Consider the following 17,610-nt stretch of genomic DNA (forward strand, 5'->3'; position numbering starts at 1 on the left):
TACGGTATTTTATTGTGCTAATGAATGTTTTAAGGTTTCATTGCTTCCATTGCAGTTTGTATTATCTGTATCAGTTAGAGATGGGTTTGACTGGGAGTAACAGAACACATAATGAATAGTAACTTAACTAAATACATTTTTCTTGTATATGTTATGTATATATTATTGTATTTAATTTAATAATTACAGAACTTTATTCCTTAAAGGACATGAAATCAGCAGGTGGCTAGAAGTGTTATTAGTTTAGCTGCTCATCAAAATCATCAAAGACCCAGTCCCTTTTTTCTTTCTGCTTCCTCATATTTAGCATGTTGCTAAATGTCTTCAAGTAACCCCAGATGCTGCCTCCTCAGTCCAGGCAGGAAGGAGGAGGAAAGTAAAGTAGCAAAGAGTTAGGGACTTTCCATTCAAACAGCTTTGCCTTTGTATTGGAAGAGAAAAGCCCTTCGTTGGACTTCTATCTACTTCTTCAGGGATTACTCCTAGATCTATTATTTGCTGATAACAATAAATGTTGAATGAAGGTTTTAAATCAATTATTATTTGTCCTTTGAGGTTGGGGTAAAACTTGTTTTTCCTGGAACTGAGAGATCTCTGCTACTTCCTGGACAAATAGGGGTTCTGTAGTCAGGGAGGAAGATGGGCTAGGCTAGGTGTTTGGGTAAGTAATGACAGTGTTTCCTGGAATAGCTGCGCATTTGTTGTTATTTTCTATTTTCTCTTTACTGATTTTTGCAGGATTGGTGAGCCTCTTATCATTTACTTTTCTCCACTATTAATTTCGAAGTTTCATAATTTTAGTAGTGGTTGCCTCCCTTCTCTACAAGGCATAAGTAAACCTGTGTTTCTTTTACTGTATTTCTTTTAATATATAATAACAATGACCTCCTGTGTCAGTAGAATTAATACGGCTTTCTGTAACAGATAAACCCTGACATTTCAGTGGATTAACACAACAAAGGTTTATTTCTTGACTATATCACAGCTGGATGTGGGTTGGGCCGCTCTTCTGGGTGTCTTGCTTTCAAATATTTACTCATGGATCCTGGCTGCTTTTTCCTTGGCTGTTTTTCTACCCTGATGTCATATATTTCCAGCTAGGTGGACAAGAGAGAATGTAGAAGAGGCACAGCAATTCCTAACAGCTCAGCCCATCGGTGCACAAATCAGGTCCCCTCACATTTCATTGATTTGATTCAGGCAAGGGCCCCATGGAACTTAAGGGAAGCTGATAAATGTCATCTGAGGGCCCAGGAGGAGGAAAGGGGGTGGTGAACATACTATCGTCACTGTTACAAGTTGTCGTTCTGGCCACCAAGCCTTAGGTTCTTCTCCGCCACGTAAAATAATTCACCAGTTTCATAAGGCAGACACCATCATGTCCTATCTGGTCATCGAATCTAGTACGAAGTCCATGGTTTCCATGGGTTCTGCATTATTCTCCACCAGATCCACATGTTGCTAAGAAGATGTGCTATTTTTTTAAAATTAGTTTTTAAAGCAGTTTTATTCACATACCATGGAATCCATCCAAAGTGTGTAATCAGATACCATGCACGATGATTACCAGTGTGTAATCATCGGCTTTCAGTATAATCACAGAGTTGTGCATTCATCACCACAACCAATTTTAGAACATTTTTATTGCGCCAAAAAGAAAAATCCCATTTCTCTTATACACTATTATTGGTACTTACCATTGGTATAGTACCTTTGTTACAACTGATGAAAGAATATTACGATAATACTGTTACCTATAGTCCACAGTTGGCATTAGGTGTATTCCCAGATACCACCATGTTATCAACACCTTGGAATAGTGATGCACATTTGTTCTAGTCCACAGAAGGACATTCTTATACTTGTACTATTTTTTTTTTAAGATTTATTTTTTATTTATTTCTCCCCACACCCTCGTCATTTGCACCTGCTGTGTCTATTCATTGTGTGCTTGTCTTTTCGTTGTGTGCTCATCGTCCTTTTTTTAGGAGGCATTGGGAACTGAACCTGGGACCTCCCATGTGGGAAAGTGGTGCCTAATCAGTTGAGCCACCACTGTTCCCTGCTTTGTTGCGTCTCTCATTATGTTTTCCTCTTTGTGTCTCTTGTTGGGTCATCTTGTTGCGTCAGCTCACCATGCCAGTCCATCACATCAGCTTACTATCTTGCTCATCTTCTTTAGGAGGCATCAGGAGCTGAACCTGGGTCCTCTTATGTGGTAGGCAGGAGCTCAAATGCTTGAGCCACATCTGGTTCCCTTACTTGTACTATTAACCACAGTCATCTCCACAGCGGGGTTCACTGTGCTATCCTCTCTAGCTTTCCTTCTAGTGCCATACATGACCCTAAACTTCAGACATGCTATTTGAATACTCCCCATCCCTAAGATGCAATATAAAGTGGTGGAACAAGGTCAGAATAGCCACTCCCCTTTGGAAAAGGGGGCACGTGAGACCCATACAGTCACCAGTCGACAGCATTCCTGAAGTCCAGATGAGCCTCTGGGAATGTCCCCTGCCCTGCCAGTGAAAACCCCTCCAGCAGACACTCCCTGCCAAGGGAGGCTCCTCCTCGTTCACCGTCCCCATGGCCTCATCTGATGTTAGTCCTGGGATCACACCCTCCGTGGGCTAGGACAGCCTTTGAAGTCTGCTCCTAATCATCAGAGCTGGGTGACCAAGAGTTGGCTTAATCTTGAACAGCTTTTTCGGTCCAGACTCAAACACTTAGGAGGCTGTATTAATCAGCCAAAGGGGTGCTGATGCAGAATACCAAAACTCTGTTGGCTTTTATAAAGGGCATTTATTTGGCGGTAGGAGCTTACAGTTCGCAGGCCGTAAAGCGTAAGTTACTTCCCTCACTAAGGTCTGTTGCCACGTGTTAGAGCCAGGCGGCTCCTGACACTTGCCAGGGCTCAGGCTCCCGCTTCCTCCTAAGGCTCTGTGGTCCCAGCTTTTTCCAGTATCAGCTGTAGGCTGGGATAAGTCTCATCTGTCTCCCTGGGGCTCGTTCATCTCTGGGCTCAGCTGCTCTGCGCTCTCTACAAGGTCAGCTGTAGACCATTAGGTGCTCTCTCTTCCCAGGGCCTCTGCCATATCTATGGAACTGTCTCTATTCCTCTGTGTTCTTCTCCTGAGTGTTTACTTCCTGGTACTCCAGCTCAAAACTTCCTCCTCTGCCATGCATTTTTCTCACTGTCCTACCGACGTGGCCCAATCAAAGCCCTAGTTTTAAGTTAATCAAGTAAAAGCGAAACCTCTGAATTTAATATAATTTAATACACCCAGAGGAACAGACCAGTTTAAAAACATAATCCAATATCCATTTTTGGAATTCATAAACAATGTCAAACTGCAAGAGAGGCAATATAACATTTCCTCAAAAAGTTAAGTATGTGGGTGGCAGATTTGGCCAGTGGTTAGGGCGTCCGTCTACCACATGGGAGGTCCGCGGTTCAAACCCTGGGCCTCCTTGACCTGTGCGGAGCTGGCCCATGCAGTGCTGATGCACGCAAGGAGTGCTGTGCCACGCAGGGGTGTCCCCCGCATAGGAGAGCCCCACGTGCAGGGGGTGAGCCCCGTAGGGAGAGCCACCCAGCGCGAAAGAAAGTGCAGCCTGCCCAGGAATGGCACCGCACACAGGGAGAGCTGACACAAAAAGATGACACAACAAAAAGAAACACAGATTCCCGTGCCGCTGACAACAACAGAAGCAGACAAGACGCAGCAAATAGACACAGAGAACAGTCAACCAGGGTGGGGGGGGGGAGGGGAGAGAAATAAATAAATAAATCTTTAAAGAAAAAAAGTTAAATATGGATTACTATATGACCCAACAATTCCACTCCTTGGTATATACCCGAAGAAAATGAAAACAGGGTCTCAAATGGATACTTGTACACCAGTGTTCATAGCCACAATAGCCAAAAGGTGGAAATGTCTCAAGTGTTTTAAAAATGAATGGACAATTGACCATGGGGTGCAGCAGTGCTCAGAGATGTATTCACCAAATGCAATGAATGTCTCATGATGATGGAGGAGATTGTTGTTATGGGGGGAGGAGTGGGGTGAGGGGGTGGGGGTTATATGACCTCATTTTTTGAATGTAATATTAAAAAAATAAAGACCAAAAAAAAATGAATGGACAGGGAAAGTGGCTGTGGCTCAAATAGTTGAGCTCCCATCTACCATATGGAGGCCCTGGGTCTGTGTCCTGGGGCCTCCTTGGGAAGGCAGGCTCACCACCGCACACTGCGGAGAGCTGCCAGCCCACAAGTACCGCAGAGTGCCGTCAGCCTGCCAGCATGGCGGAGAGCCGACTTAGCAAGGTGACGCAACAAAAAAGGGAGACAAGCAAAAAAATGCAGAAGAATGTGCAGCAAATAGACACAGAGCAGACAGCAAGCAAACCACACGGGGAAGGGATAAATAAAAAATAAACGCAGACACAGAAGAATGCACAGCGAATGGATACAGAAAGCAGACAGCAAGCAAAAAGCTGCACGTTGGGGGGATAAAAAAAAACGAATGGACAGATAGAATGTGGTACATACACACAATGGAGTATTATTCAGCCATAAGAAGGAATGAAGTTCTGTGAGATGCTGCAACATGGAAGAACCTTGAAACATTATGCTCAGTGAAATAAGCATGGTTCATGTGGGCAATATTATAGGATGCCAATAGCAAATTTATAGAGACAGAAAGCAGATTATTAGAGGTTACCAAGGGAAGAAGAAGGGATGGGGAAAAGGGAAGGGGAATTTTTGCTTGGTGGGTATATTAGTAAGGATTCTTGAGAAAAACAGAACCAATCTGTATATAAGTGTGTGTGTATAAATATTAAGAGATTTATTAAAGGAATTGGCTCCTGTGACCATGGGGCTTGGCAAGACTGAATCCCTCAGGGAAGGCTGTGAGAACGCAGTGGTGATGTTGAATTCCCTAGGAGAAGCTGACGGGCTGAAGTAGTGATAGAATTTCTTCTTTCTGACTGCTGAAATCCTCTGTTCTCCTCTTAAGGCCTTCAACTGACTGGATGAGACTTCTCTCATTGCTGAAGTCATTCTCCTTTGTTGATTGTAGACCTAATCACCCATGGATGTAATCAACTCGCCAACGATTTAAATCTATGAAATACCTTCACAGTAGCAATCAGGCCAGCGCTTACTTGAACAAATAACTGGGTACCATAACCTAGCCAAGCTGACACATGAACCTAACCATCACAGTAGGTATAGATTATTTGTAAATAAAAATTGTTTAAAAATAAATAAAAACAGGTAAAACAAAACAAAATAAACAGAAAGTCGGGAGGCTACCCACCTGTTTGTTTCCAGTAAGTTTCATGTTCTAGTATTAACATATGAAATTGTTTTCTAGATAGCGTTCTGAAATTGACTTCTTTGCCTCTTGGGCATCTACTTTGAGGATCATTGTAAAAGTGGGAGAGATCACACTTCTAATGTGCTTGTTTCAGTCCTGGTCTTCCGATAAGCAGAGAGCAAGATGGGATTAAGCATGTGTTTTAGTTTCCAGGTGGCTAAAACAAATACCACACAATAGGCTGGTTTAACAAAAGGAATTTGTTGGCTCATATGTTCAGAGGCCTGAAGGCTAGTTTCCTCCCAGGGTTGTTATCTTCTGGCTGGCTGGCAATATTTGGGGTGTCCTGGTGTACTAGTCAGCCAGAGGGGTGCTGATGCAAAGTATCAGAGATACTTTTATAAAGGATAGTTATATGGGGTAAAAGCTTACAGTCCCAAGGAAAGTCCAACTCAAGGTAGCAAAAGAGGCACTTTCTCACCAAAGTCAGCTGCACATGACCAAGCACGATGGTGGCTGATCTCTGCCTGGTCTCTCAGGACTTCCTATAGCAGTCTCTAGCACGGAGCTCGTTTCTTTCTGGGCCTTCTCAGCTGCTCAGCTGTTCTGTTCTCTTTCACTGCAAACTATCAGGCAAATGGCCCTCTCTCTCCAGGGTCCCAGGATCAAACATGACAGAGCTCTCTCTCTTCCCGTGTCTTCTTGAGTGAGTGCCCATTTATATCAACCCACCAAGGTTGTAGAGACTCAACCTGAGTCACGCCTTACTGACATGCTCAAATCAAAAGCCCTAAATTGATTTTTTTTTAAAAGTTATTTTTATTTCCCCTCTCCCCTTGCAGCTTGCTTGCTCTCTGCTCTCTGTGTCCATTCACTGCACGCTCTTCTGTGTTTTTGCTTGTCTCCCTTTTTGTTGTTGTTGTACCACTTTGCTGAGTCTGTTCTCTGCGGTGCTTGAGGGCCAGGCAGGGCTCTGCGATGCTTGTGGGCTGTGTGACTCTGTGCAGCGTGCGGGCAAGCCTGCCTTCACAAGGAGGCCACAGGATGCGAACCCAGGGCTCCCATATGGTGGACGGGAGCCCAGCTGCTTGAGCCACAGCCGCTTCCCCCTAAATTGATTTTATCAAGTAAACTTGAGTCTTTTGAATTTAACACAATCAAAGGGTATCACACCCAGAGGAATAGATTAATTTACAAACAATCTTTGTCTTTTTGGCATTCATAAATAATCCCAAACTGCCATACTTGGCTTTTCCATCCCATGGCCATGCACATGGTGGCTTCTGGGTCTTCTTTCTTTCTTTCCTTCTTTCCTTCCTTCTTTCTTTTCTCTTTCTTTTTTTAAGATTTATTTATTTACTCTATCCCCCCATTGTCTGCCCCACCCCCACCCCATTGTTGGCTCTCTGTGTCCCTTCGCTGTGTGTTCTTCTGTGTCTGCTTGTATTCGCATTGGGCGGCTCTGGGAACCCATCCTAGGACCTTCTGGAGTGGGAGAGAGGTGACCACTCTCTTGTGCCACCTCAGCTCCCTGATCTGTTCCATCTCTTATTGTTTCTCCTCAGTGTGTCTTTTTGTTGTGTCGTCTTGCTGCTCCAGCTCTGCACGCATGGCCAGCACTCCTGCACGGGGCAATACTCCACGTGGGCCAGCTCACCACACGGGCCAGCTCGCCTTCACCAGAAGGCCCTGGGCATTGAATCCTGGACCTCCTATATGGTAGACGGAAGCCCAGTTGCTTGAGCCACATCTGCTTCCCTCCTTTCTCTTCTGGGTTCTCTTGACTTCCAGGTTCTGGCTGCTCCCTGAGGGCTTTGCCTTCTGTTTCCAATTTCCTTTGCTTATAAGGATTTTAGCCATATTGGATTCAGGCCACCTTCCTTAACTAGGCGCATCTTCAAGGGTCTTATTTACAAATGGGTTCACATCCACAGTATGGGCTGGAGCCTGAACATGCCTTTGGTAGGAGACATGCCAGGGTTATTAAGGGGAATGCCTGTGAGAGCAAAAGGGGAAGGTGCCGGCGGAGACTGGGAGAGCCGTCGGGGGGCAATGGAAGGTTGGCAGAGGTGTTCTAGAGAGCGGTGCAGTCCAGGGACGGTACGGAAGGGGCCTGTCACGCTCAGTCAAGGTCGGGAGCAGCCTCCGGGAAGCATGGCCTTGGTGCAAATGCAGTGGTGGACTGCGGAGTGCTGGAGCCCTAGGCAGTTACCCTCCTTGGAGGTGGCGGTCTGTGGGGCGCAGTCCACGGCCACCAGTGTGCTCTTTGCCCAGGTCGTGTTATTCATCATAGGTGCACTGGGTTCTGCCACGTGAAACATTCCAACATCCAACCTATTGTAAAATGGGCCCTTGGGGCAGACGGTTTTCCAATCCCATAGGTCCCAAATTTCTGTGTTCTCTCTATTCCCTTATTTCTTTTTGCAAAGCCCTTAATTCCCTCTTGAACTCATTTCTTTTTCTTAACACCCTGCCAACCACAGCTGCTAGCAACCAGCATACACTATTAACGTTCTACTTTCCAACCTCTTCCCTTACCGTGAGAAAGATACAGGGTCAGGTTTCAAGGTGTAGAGCCCAACAGTTTACAAATGTTTTCCTGTTACAGAACACAGCTCTGCAGCCACCCAATTGCTGTTTACATTTGGTTCAGCACTTTGGGGATCAATTTCTTTGTTATCGTGTAATTAATGGACGTTGTTGCAACAGGCAAATGGAGAAATTACTTTCAGCTCATGTAGCACGTAGGGAACTCCAGGGATCTGGCAGCTGCACTATCTCAGGGTCCTTGCTTCCAGCCAGTGGTCAATGGTCAGGGTGGGAGAGCACAGAGAAGGCCAGGCGCCCCTAAATGCCTCTGTCCAGGAGTGACTCAAGCCACTTCCTCCAGGGAGTGCCGGGCTGTCCCCGCAGGAGAGCTGGCCCCACTGGCTGCTCCAGCCTCAGCCATGCTCTTGCGGGCTGGCCTGGCGGCTGCGTGCTCCCCAGAGCAGGCAGGGGTGGGTGCCTGGGCCCTCACTCGGCCCTCAGGGCTCTGGGGTCCCCTTTCAGGTGGCGCGGGGCGATGGCTGTGCCCAGGGCCAGCGTTGGTCATTCCTCAGTTCCTCAGCCTGTCCCTCTCTTTGTCCCTCCTTCGTTGCGGGCAGCCAGCGACAAGCACGTGCAGTGGCTCCGGGGCGCAGACGGCGAGGTCTGGGTCTGGCTCATGGGCGAGGGCCCCGGCGACAAGCCCTACGAGGAGATCTCTGAGGAGCTGATGGCAGAGCGGGCGCGGCTGCAGGCGCAGAGGGAGGCCGAGGAGCTCTGGTGAGGGCCAGGGCGGGGAGGTGGGGGCCAAAGCGCGGCCTGGCTCACGGGCACCCTCCAGATCCGCCCCTCGCGGCGGGGGCTGCTTCCCTAGTCACGCAGCCTGGGGTCCTGGAGGAGTGCCTTTTCCCTTGATGACCTTTGTGTGACCTGGGACGGTACAGCAGTGTGGACCCAGCCGCTTTTGCAGTCTGCTTGCCCCCCTCAGGCTACCCACGCTGCACCTATGAAACAGACAGCTGATGCCCACAGGAGGGCTAGGGTCACTCGCCTTTCATAAAGAATTTAAGCATTTTTTTGCCAAGCTTGGGAAATTGATGCCAACACATTCTCCCCCATTTTTAACGATCGTGTTTTAATTGTAAAGTCTTAAAAACATGCCAACACTACTGAAAACTATAAGTATAAAGAACAACTCCACACCTTACACCTAAGATAACCGCAGTAAACATTTAGGTGATACTTATTTTCTAACCCACTTTATTCATGCCTTAACATGTTGACTAACAGGTGTGGGAGTTTTCTAAGATTACTATATATTGTGTTCCATGGTAGACGTTTGGGTTGTTTACCGTTTTATATTATAAAAACCTTTCGATGCACATCCTCCACATACACATTTGTAAACTTGAGTGCAAAATGGGTCTTATTTCCGTGGCTTCCAGAACAGCTCTGCTGATTCACATCCTAGGCGTGAGCTGCCTGTTTCTCCACACTGTCCCCAGCACTGAGTTTTGTTGACCTGACCTTAGGTCTCAGACCGCCAAAGAGTTGCTCCTTGTTTTTATTTGAAACCCTGTTGCTGTGCGGCCCTTCCCTGTCCCCTGAGCTGACACCTGCTGGTGCTCTCTTGAAGGAGGCAGAAGGAGGCAGAGATCACGAGGCAGTTCCGGGATGCTCTGGCCAGTGAGAAAGCCCGGATCTTGGCAGAGAGGTGGAAGGAGGAGACGGAGGACCGCAAGGCAGCCAAGACGCTGGAGGAGCGGATCCACGAGGAGTTCAAGGTGGGCCAGTGGAGGGTGCTGTGTGTGCCCACTTCTCGAGTCCACAGAGCCACCTGGGCTGGGCTCCGGTTTTGGCTGCTGGCCGCAGAAGGCCTGTTTATGAGAATGGAAATCCTGCAGGTCCGAGCAGGATCGTGAAACGCTGTTTGGGCCAGTCCACCTGAAATAAGGATGCCGACGTCACAGGGGGAGAGACCCGCTAAGGTCACAGGTGGGCGTTAGGGTAGAGCCAGTCAGAGCAAAAGGCCACAGGTGGGGGTTAGGCCTGAGCCAGGGCAGAACGCAGGCCTCCTGCTTGTGCGGCCAGCCCAGACAGCCGTGGCCTGCGGCCAGGACCAACTGCTGCTTGGTGCTGCATGACCTTGGGGAATTTGCTGACCTTCTCTGAACTTTAGCTTTATTGGGGTCCTCACACCACCTGCTCAAGGCTTCTGGGAAGATTCAAACAGAAGATGTATGTAGATTTTCTGGCCCAGGGTAGGGTCACAGGTAACCCTGCATGCCCACTCATTCTGCAGGAGTTCGGATTGGCTAGAGGGGGCAGTGGAGCTTTTCAGTAGCACTGGCAGGAAGCTGAGGTTGGCTGAAAAGATTTTTTTTTTCCTGGTTTCCCCTTGGGAGATTGTTATTTTTTTGCTACAGAAAGTAACACATTTTGGAGTGGGGGTAGGAAACCCAGAAAATACAAATAAGCAAAAATAGAATAGAAAAATCATGTCCAATCTCTATGTTGCATTATTTTGTAAATTGTATATTTATGGCATTTATGCATTTTAAATAATTTTTTAATAGTAATTAGATAGTAAGGACATTAGTCCTTTTTACATTCAAAATATGGCACTTCTGTGTTTTATTTGATTCTATTTATAGGAATGTATCATAAATTAGCCATTCCATAAGGTAGGGACTCATGTGTTAGCCTTGAAGGGTCTGCTGTGGAAGCACCTTCTGTTGCTACAGCTCCCCTAGGGTAGCCCTTGATGGGACTCTGATTCCAGTACCAGTTTCTCTCCAACCCATCAGCCAAGTATTTCTAAATTGCTGCTTTCATAATGGTAAGAATATTGGCCTCTTAAGATCATTTATGTGGCAATTATTTTTCTCAGTATGTTATTTTTAAAATTTTGGTTATGGTGCTTTTGGATGTAAAGAAGACTAAAATTTTTATTAGCCAAATCAATCAATCTTTTTATTATTTGTTTTATGCATAGAGAGATCTATGCCACCCCAGGGTTTCCAAAATACTAACCAACATTGTTCCGCATCCGTTTCATGGTTTCCTTTCTTTCCATTCATCCTGGACTGCGATATGATGTAGGGCTCTAACTCTTTCTTCCACGTGGGTGGCCAGTTGTCCAAACATCAGTTTTCCCTCCTTATACTGGACATATTCTTCTTTCTCATTATGTCTGGCTCTCTTCGTGGATTTTCTTCTCTGATTAGTCCCAAGTCAGACTAAAGGTTTAAATTAGTTTTACTCACACCCACTCCATAGCCACACCAAGCATACGCCCCTCCCCCATCCCTTTGCACCTCTAGCCTTGAGTCTACTTCCTGTGTCTGAGGATTTGCTATTTACGGTCACCTCTTATGAGTGACATCGTGCAATACTTGTACTTACATGCCTTGCTTACGTCACTGAGCATGTTTTCAAGCTCCTTGTCGCAGCATCTCAACTTCATCCTTGCTTACGGCTGAACAACACTCCACTGTGTGCCTGGACCACAGTGTGTTTTCCATTCACCTGTTGATAGGCACTTGGCTCCTTTCTACCTCTGGGCTATTGTGAAGAAAGCTGATATAAACACTGGTGTCCACGTTATCAGTTTGAGACCCTGCCTTGGCTTTCTTTGGGTATATACCTAGGAGTGGAATTGCCCAAGTCAGACTAAATTTTGTTCATTGTAGATTTAAAGTAAAACTTAACACCTACCAAGGAAAGAACGCTATCATTTCCTTCATTTCCTAACGTCCTTGGCTAATCTGGCCTATTTTTTCTGCCAGGGAAGTTTGTGAATCATCCTGTCTCCTGTTCTACTCCCCTTCCCCCAAAAAACACATGGTTATCTTCATTGGAATTTCATAAAAATTATTGTTGCATTTGTGGACAATGAATATGTTTACAATATTGAATCTTCTTATTCAGGAATGTGGTATGTTGGATGTTTCTCCCATTATTAAAGGCTTCTTTTTGTCTTTTGGTAAAATTATTTTAAACATTTGAGAACTCACTGTCCACCCAATCCTAAACATTGTTGATAGCGTGAATATGCTTATATGTTTCTATTTTTTTGGACCTTGGTAAAATTTATAATTTTCTTATTTAAGTTCTCCATATTTCTTTTTAAATTACACCTGAGGTTTAATTTTTTTGTTGCTATTATGAATTAGATAGTTCTCATTATTTTTAAACTTAATTCAACTGATAGTTATATACTTATTTTGTTATTGATCTCCTTATTTAACTTTCTCATGATTGATAATTACTTTGTTGTTTTTTTAGGAATTCTCTTGAGTTTTTAAGTAAAGCAATGCTTACTGCCAAAATTTCTTATTTTGAAAAAATTGCAAACATACTGAAAAGTTGAAAGAAAATATGAGCACTCATATAACCTCCACTTAAATTTACCCATTATTAGCATTTTGCCCCATTTGCTTTCTCTCTCTCCATATATAAAAATACATACATACAGATATACATGCACTTTTTTTTAAATAAACCATTTGAAAGGAAGTTACTGACCTTATGACACTTTTCCCCATTATTTTTGAAGAAGCTTTAGATTATATAAATGTTACATCAGAAATATAGGGATTCCTATATACCCTACACACTCCCCTCCCATACTTTCCCCCATTAACAACAACTTTCATTAGTGTGGTAAATTGTCTGCAGTTTACATTATGGTTAACACTTTGCACACAAATTTATAGGTTTTGACAAAACGTATAATGGCCTGTATGTGTTATTGCAATATGATGCAGAACAACTCCAATGTCCCAAAAATGCCCCATGTTACACTTCTTTTCCTTCTCACTCTCCTCAGAACTTCTGGTGACTATTTTTTTAAATTTATTTTTCTCTATTAAAAAAAATGTTTCATTAAAAAAATATGAGGTTCCCATATACCCCCCACCCCCATCACCCCACTCCTCCCACATCAACAACCTCTTTCATCATCATGGGACATTCACTACATTTGGTGAATACATTTTGGAGCACTGCTGCACCACATGGATAATGGTTTACATTGTAGTTTACACTATTCCCCAGTCCACCCAGTGGGCCATGGCAAGAAATACAATGTCCAGCATCTGTCCCTGCAGTACCTCCCAGGACAACTCAAAGTCCTGAAAATGCCCCACATCATATCTCTTCTTCCCTCTCCCTACCGTCAGCAGCTATCATGGCCACTTTCTCCACATCAATACTACAATTTCTTCCATTACTAGTCACAGTAATTCTGTAGTAGAATATCAGTAAGTCCACTCTAATCTATACTCTATTCTTCCATCCTGTGGACCCTGGGATGGTTATTTCCACTCCACCTCTATTGAGAGAGGGCTTAGATTCTACATGGATGATGGATGTAATTCTCCTGCTTGCAGCTGTAGGCATTCTTGGTTCCCTGATGTTGTGGTTGACCTTCTTCACCTCCCTGTTAGCTGGCCTGGGTAAGTCCAATAAACCATAGGGTAGGAGTTACAGGTCTGCTGAGGCTCAGGGCCTGGCTGTAATATGGACAGTCCAAAGATTCAGGTCTCCTATGTATACACTAACCCCAGCACCAACCACAAGTCCAGTAAAAGTAATAGAAGAGGCATGTGTAGAAAGGTCACATCTGAATCCAACTCCATCACACTCAGGAACACTAACTCCAAAGTAGGGCCAATTGACATGGCACTGAACTCCAGAGCCATCTACCATGACCATAGAACCTGTGTGTGTCTTTGTAGCCCTCAGGAGAACCAGTACCTGGGCTTATATCTACTTTGGCTGTCTCTGGGACCCTGCTGAGGCATGCGTAAGTTCAACCCCTCTGATGACCTCCTGACTCTTTTTTAGAGACTCATAGCCGTATAAACTCATTTGTCCTTTCCATTTTCCCTTTTTATTCAAGGTCAAAAAGCAGTTTTAAACACCTATTATTACATGTAGGCTGAGATATTCTGCTGGTCTGGGTTGACCCTTTTATTCAAGGTCTTTTTCTAGTTACATCAGCAGCTTGTGTTTGGTAGTAATCCCTTGGCACCAGGGAGGCTGATCCCCAGGAGTCATGTCCCACACTGGGGGGAAAGTAATGCATTTACATGTTGAGTTTGGCTTAGAGAGTGGTAACATTTGAACAACATGGAGGCTCTCAGGACATAAACTATTATCTTTATGTCAATGTTACAAGTTCTTCCATTACTAGAATAATAATAAATCTACTTTGGTCCATAGTTGTATTCCCCCCTTATGTGTTCATTCCTCAATATTGAGGATTTTGGGATTGTGATGCCCACTCTGCTTCTGACTGAGGGGGAGCCAAGATCCCATGGGGCAGATGGATAGACCTGTCCTGCTTACAGTTGTAGATACTGTTTTTGAGGATGGGCATTATCCATCATCATCCTTTTGTTAGTTGTCCTGGGTGAGTCTGATAAACTGGAGAGTAAGTGTTGGCTGCAACTCTGCTGAGATTCAGGGCTCACCTGGTATAGGAACAGCTGGAAGATTTAAGTCTCTGGGACATATATTTAACAGATATTGTGCTAATTATAGGTTCAGATAAAAGGGTGGAAGAACCATGTGCAGGAAAATTATAAATGAGTTTAAGTCTGATACATTGGGAAGATAGATTATCATTTATTCCAAGATTTCCTGAGATAGTCTGCCCTGTCTATAGTATTTAGATGTCTCTGGAGCCCTCAGGGGTTTCACTTTCTTTTTTTTAAAGATTCATTTATTTATTTCTCTCCCCTTCTCTCTCCCCCTCCCCCAGTTGTCTGTTCTCTGTGTCTTTTTGCTGCGTGTTCTTTGTCTGCTTCTGTTGTTGTCAGCGGCATGGGAATCTGTGCTTCTTTTTGTTGTGTCATCTTGTTGTGTCGTCTCTCCGTGTGTGCAGTGCCATTCCTGGGCAGGCTGCACTTTCTTTTGCACTGGGCAGCTCTCCTATGGGGTGCAAAGAGTCCCACTTTCTGTGGTACTGTTTACTAAGGCAGATAATGAGATCCTGCTGAGATGTGCATTAGCCTTACTCACTTTGAAATCTCTTAGCCATAAAAACTAATTTGTATTTAATATTTCCTCCTTTTGGTCTAGGTCTTTTTCCAAATGCATCACTAGTTAGTGCTTACTAATAATCCCTTGGTGCCAGGGAGGCTTATCCCTGGGAGTCATGTCCCGTGCCAGAGGGGGAAGGTAGTGCATTTATATGCTGAGTTCGGCTTAGACAGAGGCCATGCTTGAGCAACAAGCATGAAACCTTTTCAGAAGGTAACTCTTAGGCAAGATATATTACTACACTAAGTTTCAATTTTACAAGAACAAGGTTCATAAGTACAAGCATCAATATCAAAGGCCTGGCGAATTGGTCTGTCCTCCTTCACAAGACATTGCCCATGTACTCTAGAGATTTTTGCTACTCTATTAGAGAATGTAGCTGGACTCCCCAGAATGGGAATTCAATTTTCTATTATTGTGTGGGTCTCACTCACTGAGACAAGACCCTGTGACCACATGAACACCTTCATATTCCACAGAGGCATGTCTCAGGTGCACCCATCCTCACACATCCCCTCAACAGACACCCCATACCACTGATCCTCCCCTGCCATAGTTGCAACCCTTCTACAATCCAAAACCTCCCCCCAAAAGAAGCCAAAATAATAAAATAAAAATAATTTTTTTTGCATTTGCCTTTCATCACTGTAAGATATTATATTTTATGTATATTGACAATTTCTTCTGTATGTTCCCCCAGTATCTTATTTCTTTTTCACTTAATATTCCAAGAAGCTTTATGTTGCAGAAAAGTCACACAGAAAATACAGAGGATTCCTGTATATCACCTCCCCCACATCTTCCCCTACCAGTAACGTCCTACATGAATATGGTACATTTGTTTCAATCAATGAACAAATATTGACACATTGCCACTAACTATGGTCAATGGTTTACATTCTGGTTTACATTTTGCACAGTACACTTTAATAAGTTTTGATAAAATGTATAATAACCTCTATCCATCACTGTAAGATCATGCAGAACAATTCTAATGCCTAAAAATGCCCTATGTTCTACCTATTCTTCCCCCACCCCCACCCCAGCACTTATGGCAACCACTAAATTTCAATTTTTGAAGAATAAGGTTCATAGTTTACATGCATTAATATTGAGGTCTTGACATATTGGTCTGTTTTCTTTTTACTTTTCTTTTTTTTGAGGTATTAGGGGCCAGAAATTGAACCCACAGCCTCATATGTGGGAAGTGCGTGCTCAATTACTGAGCCACATCAGGTCCTCTTTGTTTTTGTTTTTTTAAAAAATTTATTTATTTATTTATTCCTCTTCCACCCCCCCTGGTTGTCTGTTCTCTGTGTCTATTTGCTGCATCTTTTTTTGGTCCGCTTCTGTTGTTGTCAGCGGCACGGGAATCCGTTTCTTTTTGTTGCGTCATCTTGTTGTGTCAGCTCTCCGTGTGTGTGGCGCCATTCCTGGGCAGGCTGCACTTGCTTTCGGGCTGGATGGCTCTCCTTATGGGGCACACTCCTTGCGCGTGGGGCTCCCCTACGTGGGGGACACCCCTGCATGGTACAGCACTCCTTGTGCGCATCAGCACTGTGCATGGGCCAGCTCCACACGGGTCAAGGAGGCCCAGGGTTTGAACTGCGGACCTCCCATGTGGTAGATGGATGCCCTAAACATTGGGCTTACTCTGCTGCCCCTGAGTTGGTTTTTTTTTTTCATTTGTTTTGCCCTTTTTTTTAAATAGGAGGTACCGGGAACTGAACCTGGGACCTCCCATGTTGTTTTCTTTTACACACTTTTAGACACTGCCTGTGCACTTGAGAGGTTCTTAACCCTCTATTTGAGAATATAGCAAGACTCCCCAGGATGGGAGTTTAGTATTTTCTTGTTCATTGTGTGGGTCTTCACCACTGAGATAACTACCTATGCCAAGAGGAACACTTTCATATTCTACAGAAGCACGCCCCAGATGCACCCTTTCCCATACATCTCCCCACCCCCAACACCATACACCAGTGACCTTCCCCTGCCTTATCTGCCAAAAGAACATTCTCACATTGTAGTTTCAACCACAGACCTGCCAATCCCCAGAGTTCACCTGCTCCTTCCTCCAGTCCTCCCCGGAGTTCCGTGGACAATCCAACCCTGTATCTCTCACCCTGCTCACCCTCACGCTTCAGCACCATCAAGCCCACTTGCATTCCTGCGCCACCCTCACCCCTATCCACTGCCACACCATCCCCGTCGACCTAATCATGGGTTTTGCCCTTATGACTTTTTATGACACTCTAATTCAGGACTTGGCAAACTTTTTTCTACGAAGATACAGACAGGAAAGATTTTAGGCTCTGCGGGCCATATGGTCTCTGTTGAAATACTCAACTTTGCTGTGGTAGCACAGAAGCACCCTAGCAAAGGGGGCGTGACTGTATTTCAATAAGACTTTATTTACAAAAATAGGCGGAGGCTGGATTTGGCTTAAAGCCTTCATTTGCTGACTCCTGTTCCAACCCTAACTCCTTCAGCATGCGTCTATGAATAAGGGTCTCTTCCTGAGAGCCACAGTAATCATTAGCACATCTATTAAAAGGAGTAAGAATATCCACGGTAATATCTAAAATCCAGTTCATATGTGAAGAGACATTTAGTTTATATTGTTGGATTTTGTATATGACTGTTACATCTGCTGGGGAAGAAAATCAAATCTTTAAAAGTGTCTCTAACAGTGAGAGTCCCCTGTTCC

General features: G+C 44.6%; 1 protein-coding gene across 3 annotated transcripts in view; it reads left to right on the plus strand.

Moving 5' to 3' along the window:
- The window catches only part of SH2D4B (SH2 domain containing 4B), a 95,784-nt gene that overhangs the window by 32,522 nt on the left and 45,652 nt on the right, over positions 1-17,610 (plus strand). For all 3 annotated transcript variants that reach the window (XR_009186284.2, XM_058299385.2, XM_023589894.3), the window contains 2 exons: positions 8,471-8,630; positions 9,487-9,634. Coding sequence is in view for 2 of the 3 variants with exons in the window: in XM_058299385.2 (XP_058155368.1) it covers positions 8,471-8,630; positions 9,487-9,634 (308 nt within the window). In the remaining variant the exon portion in view is untranslated. The remainder of the gene's footprint in view (positions 1-8,470; positions 8,631-9,486; positions 9,635-17,610) is intronic.

This window comes from Dasypus novemcinctus, chromosome 6 (assembly GCF_030445035.2).
Source record: "Dasypus novemcinctus isolate mDasNov1 chromosome 6, mDasNov1.1.hap2, whole genome shotgun sequence".
NCBI classification, from domain to species: Eukaryota; Metazoa; Chordata; class Mammalia; order Cingulata; family Dasypodidae; genus Dasypus; species Dasypus novemcinctus.